The 10,435-nt window shown below is 55.1% G+C and overlaps 1 protein-coding gene across 1 annotated transcript; it reads left to right on the top strand.

The window, feature by feature from the left end:
• Positions 1-4,450: 4,450 nt before the first annotated feature.
• LOC149523014 (uncharacterized) lies at positions 4,451-8,597 on the top strand. Its single transcript, XM_089771398.1, has 2 exons — positions 4,451-4,570; positions 4,954-8,597. The coding sequence occupies exon 2, from the start codon at positions 5,110-5,112 to the stop codon at positions 6,346-6,348; it is 1,239 nt and encodes a 412-aa protein (XP_089627524.1). The 5' UTR covers positions 4,451-4,570; positions 4,954-5,109; the 3' UTR covers positions 6,349-8,597.
• Positions 8,598-10,435: the final 1,838 nt, after the last annotated feature.

The raw sequence follows: 10,435 nt of genomic DNA, 5'->3' as shown, positions 1-10,435 counted from the left end.
GGGGGGGGGGGGGGGAGAGGCGTGTGGCATCAGCACTGAGGACAAAAAAACCCATCAAATTTAAAAATCAAAAAAGCCCCAAAAGCTTCGCTCCCCCCCAGCAGGGTCTCCATTGGGCCTCCCCCGCCCCCCCATCGCTGTGCCCCTCATGGCAGGGCCCCTCCCCCCCTGTGTTCAAATCCCCCCCCCCCGCACACTCTGCAGCCCCCTCACAGCAACAGGAAGCGCCAACAGCCCGGGGGGGGGGGGGGGGGGGACCGCAGCGGCGGGAGAGGCCATCGCCCAGCCGGACCCGCCCCCAACGGGTGCGCCCCAATACCCAGCCCCTCCCCCACCCCGCAGCGAGTAACGGCCCCAACGGCCTCTCACAACGGCTCCTGGCTCAGGGAGCGCGGCGCATGCGCAGTAACCGCGGCGCAGTCTGGTCCCTTTCCCTGCCCGCGCGCGGAGCGATGGGCGGGACCCGCCGAAAACCCGACCGCGGCGGAGTAGGACGGGACGGCCCGTCAGACCGCGCATGCGCAGCAGCTCCGTGACTCCGACCAGACTCCAGCGCCAGGGCTTCGCTCAGACCGGGCGCTGCTCGGCCCCGCCCCCCCGGCCAGAGGCTACTTCCGCTTCTCGGAGCCCGGGCCGGTGTATAGGCAAAAAGTGAAACCTCTCAGTTTTTGTGACCGTCACAGTTTCTGTCAAACATACATGACATTCGGTACAACTGCTCAGGAATTGCTACCTTTGCTCCCCCTCCCTAAACGGGGGTTTTGTCCGCGCACAGGGTCTGGCAGTGTCCCCCCCGCCCGGGGTTAACCAAGGCTACCACCCCCCCACCCCCCTGATTTTTCAAATTTCGCCCCTCTTCTGCAGCTAAAAAAAGAAGATTGATGCCTCCAGCCGGTAAATATCTGCCCCATGCTCAGAACCTGACACCCCCCCCCCCTGCAATTTGCCCCCCTTCATCATTTTAAACACCTCCGAAGAGGAGGGGGCAAAGCTGAGGAGGCAGTGAGGGCAGAGAGAGGGCAGCGGCTACAGCGCAGGCTACTGAGTTTGCTCAGTTCGGTGCATGCTCAGTGCACCCAAAGTAGCAAATCCTGAGAAGTTAAATGTTCCGGTCGCACGCGCCCCCTCGGCCCCACGTGGCCCGCACTGGCCGGCGCCGGGGAATTTCGAAAGTGCGGCACAATCCTCCCCGCCCCCCCTCCTCCTCCTCCTCCTCCCGCCGCCGCCCTATCCCGCTGGCGCGGGGCATGTTGAAGCCTCCCCGAGTCCCCGCTCGCCCTAGAACCCACCAGACCTGAGTCCACGTGGAGCCGCGTCCCCCTCGGGACACTCACCGCGCGCGGGCAGAGAGACGGGCCAGGGCAGCGCCAGAACCGCTGCGCATGCGCAGTGCCCGGGCAGGAGCCCACAGTGGCCCCGCCTCTCAGGTGAGCATCCCCCGCCCCCCTCCGCGCGCCGCCCCGGGACCAACCAGACGCGCCGGGCAGAAGCCGGGACTGGCCCACGTGGGCATCTCTCGGCCCCGCCCCCGCAACAAAGGGCCGGTCCCAGCGCCCCGCGCGCGCACCCGCCGCAGCCTCCCCCCGCCCGCGTGGGGCCCAGAGCGAACCCTGCAACCCCAGCAGCGCGCGCCGGCCCCGCCCACCTCGGGACACGCCCCCGCTCCCAGCCCGGCAGGGAGGGAATCCCCCGGGTCGCTACACGCGCTGCAAAAGCCCCGCCCCACCTGCGAGCCGGCCCGGGCTCCGAGAAGCGGAAGTAGCCTCTGGCCGGGGGGCGGGGCCAAGCAGCGCCCGGTCTGAGCTAAGACTTGGCGCTGGAGTCTGGTCGGAGTCACGGACCTGCTGCGCATGCGCGGTCTGACGGGCCGCCCCGTTCTACTCCGCCGCGGGCAGGGAAAGGGACCAGACGTCGCCGCGGTTACTGCGCATGCGCCGCGCTCCCTGAGCCGGGAGCCGTTGTGAGGGGCCGTTGGGGCCGTTACTTGCTGCGGGGCGGAGGGGCTGGGACCCGCCGTCCTGCGCTGCTGGTGGGTCCGGCGCTGGGTATCGGGGCGCTTCCTGATTCTCGCGCCGGCCTGGCGGGGGGGGGGAGCTGGGTGGTGCCGGGCGCACAGCGGGGCTGAGGGGGCTGCAGAGTGTGCGGGGGGGGGGGATTTGAACACAGGGTGGGGGGGCCGGGCCTGAGGGGCGCAGCGATGGGGGGGCGGTTCTGGCAGGGGCGGTTAGCGGGGGAGGCCCAATGGACCCTGCAGGGGGGGAGCGAAGCTTTTGGGGCTTTTTCGGTTTTTAATTTTGATGGGTTTTTTGTCCTCAGTGCTGGCACCTCACGCACCCACCCCCGGACCTGCCCCTCCACTGCTGAGCGCAGGACAGTGACACGGCCCCGTCCCCAGCCCAGAGGCAGCAGTGGTCTCCAGCCTTTTAAAGTATCACTTTTTGAATTTAAGTGCAATCCAGGATCTACCTCAAACCCAAATACCCTTGCCCCACCTCCTTTGTGACCCTTTTCCGAGGCCCCGCCTCTGCTCACTGCATCCCTTCACCCTCCCCCATCCTATCTCCCTTTCATCAGGCAGGAGCAGAGGGTTGGGGTGCAGGAGGGGATTCAGGCTCTGTAAGGGAGTTTGAGTTCAGGGGGCTCAGGGTTAGAGAAGAGGCTTGGGGTGCAGGAGAGGTACATGACTAGAACAGGGATTCAGGATACAGGCTCCAGCTGAACACTGCTTACCACAGGTGGCTCCTCTGTGGTGGTGCAGTGGGGCTAAGGACGGCTCGCCCCTGCACGACTCTCAAAAGCAGCCTGCAGACTCCCTCTGTTTGTGGAGATAGAATGCAGGGTGGGAGAAGGAAACAGCTCCAAGGCAAAGGGCAGGAGATGTGCAGCAGCAGGGAGAGGGGGCAGCTGAAGTGCTGCACTTGATAGCCTCTTAGCCAAATCCGTCAAGATCACCTGTCAGAGGCTCCAAGATCTACCTGTAGATCCCGATCTCCTGGTTGATGACCACTTCTGTAAAGCCTTCGTGATTAAAGAGATGCAGTAAAAAGTAAATGTTCTGGCTTTGTGGCAACTTATGTCAAATCTTTACAGATACCTCATGTGGGAAATGTTTCTCTGAGGCTCTAAATCCTGAAACCCAGCCCTCACTGGTGGCAGGAGGGGTGTTTGCACAAGGGAAGGTGTTAATAATCAGAGAGGTTTAGATTATAGGAGCTACAGGCCACTCTGTCAGAGAGTTGCCTTGGACTAGAGAAGAGGAGGTTACAAGCTGTTACTGACTGGATGAACAGGAATAATAATCTGTCATTTGCCTGATAGATCCACAAGGACATCTGGGCCCTGCACAATACCCAGCACGGGAAAGTCCCTGCTCTGAGCAGATCACAGTCCAGTTAGACAAACTGTGGGAAGGGAAGGTGGGGCAGCAAGTTGCTCATAGTCGCCAAACAGATCAGGGATAGAGTTTGGTCCTGAACCCTGGTCCAATTGTTAGACTGCACTGCTCCCTGTCCCTCACCATCGCTGAACAGTGATGAAGTGTGGCTGTTAGGAGAGAAAGATGCCTTGATAAAACCCTAGTCTCAGCAGGGAGAAGAGGTTTCCCTCTGGAATGCTGAACTTTTGGGCTGCTCCATGAGGGGTTAAACTCCGATGGAGCAGCTGGCACTAGATAAAGTTGCTGGGCTGTGTGCTGTGTGCAGTGCCCCCCCACATATCCAGGCAGGGCCGAGTGCTGTGTGCAGTGCCCCCCATCCCCGGGCAGGGCCCAGTGTTGTGTGCAGTGCCTCCCATCCCCAGGCAGTGCTGTGTGCAGTGCCCCCCATTCCCGGGCAGGGCCCAGTGCTGTGTGCAGTGCCCCCATTCTCGGTCAGGGACCAGTGCAGTTCACTCATAGTAGGGCTTCAGGAAGTGCAGGTCCATGCTAGGCACAACTAGGATTCAACTGGATTGTAGCAAGAGTTCAAACAGGTTAACTGATGAGCTGTTTATCTGTGCCAGTTACCAGTTAAACTCCCCACTGCATGTGCAGTGCCTGCTTGCCTCTGGCAGCTAAAGTGAGTCTGCAGCTTCTGGGTGTTCCCATTGGCCAGCAGATCTTGTGGCCACCCTGGCAGACCTCACAAGAGATCCCTGGCCCCAGGAGAGCCCATTTCCGCTACCAACACTGCCTGTCAGCAGCTTAAAAAATACTGTCACTGATAAAATTGTAATTGGCTAAAATGATTAGTATTGTTAACCACCTGCATCATTCTTTATGAAGGTGCCACCACCGATCTGTCCCCCATGCTCGTAGGTGTCCTGCTGCATCCGCAGTCTCCTCCTGTATATTTTTCCATCGACAAAGCCGTGTCCAGGGCTGAGTCCCTACTGGACAGGGGCAGAGCTCCACAAAACTGGGATTCTCTTAAAGGCAGACAAATAGGCTCCCAACATCTAATGTGGTTTGCCCTCGTGCTTATTTCTGTTTCTTCAGGAAAAATTGGAGGCTCATTTGAAGATTCTGAGGGAGGAGAGAGAAAAGCTGCTGAGAAGGAAAACAGCAGCAGAAGGGAAAAGCCAGGAGTATCTGGTAGGTGCTTGTGGCTATGGACCAGCAGGGACTGGCAGTGGGAGGGCTGTGTTAGGAGGCAGACTCCTGTGTGGCCTTGGTGAGGTTGGGCTTGTTTGTGTTTCTCCTGGATCATGAATTGCTGGCTGAGATCCATGAGTAGAAAGGCCTTGAGCATCCGTGTCAGTGCACGAGTTAATGTCCAGCCTTTGTGGTTTTCCCAGACATCCTCCCCAAGTGAGCTGAATGTGCCCCTGAAGGACTGTCTGCTCACTTGGTGCATTTATATGTTTGCTTCTTTTTCCTCCCTGGGTATCTCTGTCAGGCTGGTGCTGAGTCCTGCCTCCTGGTGCTCTGGATATGAATTCCCAGAGCCCATGAATAACAAAGGACATGTTTTCCAGATACGTGAGCAAGGAGAGAGCTGTGAGAGTCAGCATAGCCCAGAAAAGCAGCAGGGAAACCATCTAGGAGAGGGACAGGGTAACTCCAGGAGCACAGGGGAGAAAAGAAACACAGAAACCGTCCAACAGGAAATCCCCCATCAACAGTCACCCTGCATGTGTAGTGACTGTGAAACTCTTCCTGAACATCAAAGGGTCCATACGGGAGAGAAGCCCTTCAAGTGCTCTGACTCTGGGAAAAGCTTCAGTGAGCACTCACACTTTACAAACCATCAGAAAATACATACAAGAGACACACCCCATAACTGCTCTGACTGTGGGAAAAACTTCAGTACAAACTCACACTTGGTTATCCATAGGATGGCTCACACAGGAGAGAAGCCTTTCAATTGCTCTGACTGTGGGAAAAACTTCAGTACAAACTCACACTTGGTTATCCATAGGATGGCTCACACAGGAGAGAAGCCTTTCAATTGCTCTGACTGCGGGAAAAACTTCAGTCAGAAGTCAAACCTTGTTACCCATAGGAAAAGCCACACAGGAGAGAAACCCTTCACTTGCTCTGACTGCGGGAAAAACTTCAGTAGTAGCTCAAGCCTTGTTGCCCATAGGAGGAGCCACACAGGGGAGAAACCTTTCAATTGCTCTGACTGTGAGAAAAGCTTCAATCAGATTTCAACCCTTGTTAGACATAGGAGGACCCACACAGGGGAAAAACCCTTCTACTGCTCTGACTGTGGGAAAAGCTTCAGTAGTAATGGAGAACTTATTAACCATTGGAGGATCCACACAGGAGAGAAACCTTTCAATTGCTCTGACTGCGGGAAAAGCTTCAGTCAGAAGTCAAACCTTGTTACCCATAGGAAGAGCCACACAGGAGAGAAACCTTTCCATTGCTCTGACTGTGGACAAAGCTTCAGTAACAGCACAAGCCTTGTTAGTCATAGGATTACCCACACAGGAGAGAAACCCTTCTACTGCTCTGACTGTGGGAAAAGCTTCCGTAGAAGCTCAAACCTTGTTACCCATAGGAGGAGCCACACAGGAGAGAAACCTTTCAATTGCTCTGACTGTGGGAAAAGCTTCAGTCAGATTTCACACCTTGTTAGTCATAGGATGACCCACACAGGAGAGAAACCCTTCTACTGCTCTGACTGTGGGAAAAGCTTCAGAAGAAACTCAGACCTTGTTATCCATAGCAGGATCCACACAGGAGAGAAACCTTACAATTGCTCTGACTGCGGGAAAAGCTTCAGTCACAGCTCAAGCCTTTTATACCATAAGAGAACCCACACAGGAAAGAAACTTTGCAATTGCTCTGACTGCGGGAAAAGCTTCAGTCAGTGCTCCTGCGTTACTAGCCATCAGAATACATACACGAGAGTCGCCTTATAAAAGCTCTGATTGTAGAAAAGGCTTCAAACACAGGTCAGACTTTGTTAAAGATTAGACAGTCCACAGAGGGGAGAAAACCATTCAGTTATTCTGACTGGGGAAAGCTTCAGTCAGAGGTCAAATCTTCTTAGCCTTTGGAGGACCCACAGAGGAGAGAAACGTATACCCTGAGTTCCCTTTAAGCTGCTTGGCTAGGTGGCTGTGGTCCCAGAAGACCCCCTTGGGGAGGGCCTCCTGGGTTACTGACCTGGCCACTGCCACTCACCTTTCTGCTCTCTGGGGCTTTTCACCCCCCGGTCCTGCTGGGGCAGCTCCTTGGCCAAGGCCCCGAGCTGAGATTCCCGCCCCCACCCCCGCCTCTGAGCAGCGGTACTGATGCTGAACCTCTTCAGGTCTGAGGAGAGAGCAGTTTAGGGCCCAGCTTCCTGGGATCGCACTCCCCAAATGGGATCAAACCCCAAAGAATGGGGTAAGCCCCATTTAGCAATGAAAGGGCAATGTGCACACCGATTGCTCCCATAGGTAGTAATTGTTTACACTAGGCTTGATAGTAAGTAAAAGTGGTTTTATTAAATACAAGCTGTAGGAGTTAAGTGGTGATAAGTGAGAACAGGCAGAGCAAAGCAGATTACAAACTCAAAGGTAACAAAAAATGCTTTGTTAATGCTCCACTGAAACTTCAGTACAAACTTTTACAAACTCCCCCTAAAACCTCTTTTCCAGCTGCCCCTCCAAACCAGGGCTCTCCCTCACCCTGGGGTCTTTGGCTCCTTCCTTCAGATGCAGCCCGGCCAAAAGATCAAGTCCTCCAGGTGGATGTTATTTCCAAATAACGGCTTGCGGTGTAGACATGCACTGTAATTCCGAAATAAGGCTGCTGTGTAGATGCACCCCAAGGGTCACTGACCAGTGGCCTGGGCTCCCCATACTCAGGAATCCCAGTGTGGTTTCTTTGGTCCTAAGTCCGGCGTCTGAGGGCTGCAGGAGAAAGACCTGGTGTGGACAGGGAAATCCCGATGAACCTCCTGGCAGAGCGTGATAGGTCCCATCTCAGAGCCCTGGTTCCGTCTCTGGGTATAGTTCTTGCTGGGGTTTTCTGGACTACTCCAGATCATTTGTTCAGGTGAACTTGTGTTTTTGTTTTAGTACAATGACATAGTTAAAAAGTTCTATAACACAGACATGTAACGAGGCAAGAAATAAAGCAGGTTTAGCCACTGCAGAAGAAAAGGAGTAAGTTTATTTATTTCCTAGATTCTGAGGCTTAAAAGATTTCCTTATGTTTTACTCTTATAAATGTGAATGTGTTGAATAACTTACCCTGTGTTGTGGGTTTTCTCTCTCTGTGAAGGCCTTCGGGTCATGCACTTTGATCTCTGGTGAATTAGATGTGCAGACAGCACAACACAAATGAGAACTTACCAGAATAAAAGCGGCGAGGAGTCCTTTGGCACCTTATAGGCTAACTGAAATGTTGGAGCATAAGCTTTCGTGGGCAAAGACCCACTTGGTCAGATGCACTTCAGTTAGTCTATTAGGTGCCACAGGACTCCTCGCCGCTTTTGCAGATTCAGACTAACATGGCCACCCCTCTGATAATTTACCAGAATGTTCATTGTATTTTAACCATATGCTAGCCTTTGCCACAACTTCTGTGTGCAGTTTAAGCAATGACAATGGTCAGTATCTCTCAGCAGTGGGGCTGGAGCAAATGAAGATGGGGGGGCATGACACTTGCCCTGACACTGTGACATCCCCCACCTGCCCTCCGGAGATGCCCCTGTCTGCAGGTTTCTATTCTCCCAACCAAAGCCCTCCAGGCCAGGTACAGCTGAGCTGGACCAGCTACAGCCTGGCTACCGGGCTGCTATCTCAGTGCAGACCTACCCAGAGCGATTCCTTTTGAGTGGTAGTCTCTCCACTTTCCAGCCCCCCATGTGTGAATGCTGCTCTCTAGGGGTGCTTGGAAGAGTTGGGCTGGGGGCAGGGCCGGCCCGAGCCATTCTTGCACCCTGGGCAGTGGGCGCGTGCTGCATGCACGCTTCCGCCCCATGGCGGCAACCTATGGGGGCACCTGATGCGGCATCCCTTACCACTTCAATCAGGTGCTTCCATAGGTTGGCACCCATGCCTTAACCTGGCCCTGGCTGGGGGTGCAAAGTGCCAGGCAGAGCAGGGTGGGGTTTGTCTTTGTTTCTCCTTTGCCAATAAAGCAGATGGTTAGTTTGTCCCACTCGAGAGCTATGTCTACACTCATGCCTTCTTGCGCAAGAAAATGTCCACACTGCCCTGTGTGCTCTGTGCTTTTGTGCAAGAGCGCCCATGGCAGTGTAGGCGCTCTCTTGTGCAAGAAAGCTTTGATGGCCATTTTAGCCATAGGGCTTTCTTGCGGAAGAAATCCCTGCCGAGCATCCACACTGCCCTCTTGCGTAAGAGCTCCTGCGCAAGAGGGCTTACACCTGTTAAAAAAGAGCGTAGCTCTTGTGCAAGAAGCCCTCTCTTACCACGCCATACTGTAAATTTCCTTGAGCAAGAGCAGGCGGGCAGTGTGGGAGCTCTATGGATTCTTGCCAAGAACGGCTGTACTTGCTAAGAAGCCGCAAATGTAGACATAGCCCTGGTGTCCTTTGTCCTGCAGTAACTGGCTCCCACCATCCCATGGCTGCTGCCGGAGATCCCCAGCTGGGAACCCCTCTCCTGATCTGTGGGGCTTCGGTCGTTCTATGCAGGAAACCCAGGGCCGCATTAAGGCATGGGCTAGCCGGGCAGCTGCCCGGGGCTCCTGATATAAGGGGTGCTGTGCACCTCTTACTGCTGATAACTGCCATCAGGCACCACATGTCTGTATCACAAGCTGCAGCAGCTCCCACCAGCCACCCTGCAGTGACCACCCAAGGGGCCGCGTTAACCCCTTCAGCGCTGGCCAGAAGCACCCTTCCCCCCGTGGCTGCGGGACCCTGCTCGGCCTACTCCCGGCGGCACCAGGCTGAGCACCAGTGGCGGTGGCCGGGCAGCAGGAGGCATGTGCCTTGCTGCCAGCTCCGTGCGCCTTCTCCCACGTTCCAGGCGGGGGCTGGGCCGTGCATGCGCCCTTCCCCAACCCAGGGTGCAATTAAGCTGTCTGCCCAGGGCACCGGAATGGCTTGTTCTGGCCCTGAGGAAACCCCCTCTGAGGGGGAAGCAGGGATGTTGCTGTGGTGTCCCCGAGAACAGTCAACCCACTCGTCTGTTGACCCAGGGGACAGCAGCCTGTGGCTCATTTCCCCTTCCTCACCTGGGCGGGGACATGGCTGGGAGTGAGGGTGTCCTGTTTCTCAGGGAGCTCTGACCACTGGGCTGGGACCGGGCTTGGCAGAAATCTTTCCCAGAGACACACAAGCTGGAGAGATGTTTGTGGGGAAGCATTTTGTAAATGTCGATGGATGTAAACTGTTTCTGCAAGTGGGGGGTTTGAAACTTTCATTGAAAAATTTCCTCTGTCCTGTTGTTTCTGCTCTGTGGTGTTATCCCATTTGTCTGGCATGCAAAAGGTCTGTGTCAAACCCAGGTGGAAAGAGCCCCCCTTTTTCTCCATTCAATTCCTTCTCTGCTCCTTCAGGCCCACTCCTGTCTCTCTCTCTCAGCCCCAGCTGCTTTGCTTTCTGCCCAGGTGTGTACCCTTCTCTGGCACTATAATACCATGGGAAGGGATCCTTTGCCAGCTTCTTAACTAGTAGCTCATTTAGGGCATGTTTACACATCAGGGCAAAAGTCAAACTAAGATACACAACTTCACCTACTTATTTGTATAGCTGAAGTGGAAATAGCTTAACTTGGCTTTTGGCAGGAAGAGACCTTTCCCTTCCCTTACTCTTCATGAAATGGGGGTTACTGGAGTCAGAGTAGGAAGTCTGCCAACTTGTACTTAATTAGAAATAACAGCTTGCTGTGTAGACAGGCACTTTATTTCCAAATAACACTCCAGTGTAGACATGCTCTTATTGTCCCATCACAGAGCTGATGCTGAAGGACAGGAAGCTACAGAGTGCTGAAGAGGACTAATCAGATACTGAAGTGTTTTTTTTCCCTCCCCTTTTTTTCTTGGTTG

This window comes from Pelodiscus sinensis, chromosome 19 (assembly GCF_052426305.1).
Source record: "Pelodiscus sinensis isolate ZL-2025 chromosome 19, ASM5242630v1, whole genome shotgun sequence".
Classification (NCBI taxonomy): domain Eukaryota; kingdom Metazoa; phylum Chordata; order Testudines; family Trionychidae; genus Pelodiscus; species Pelodiscus sinensis.
Note: the sequence above shows the minus strand (reverse complement) of the source record. Positions and strands in the feature narration are given on the sequence as shown.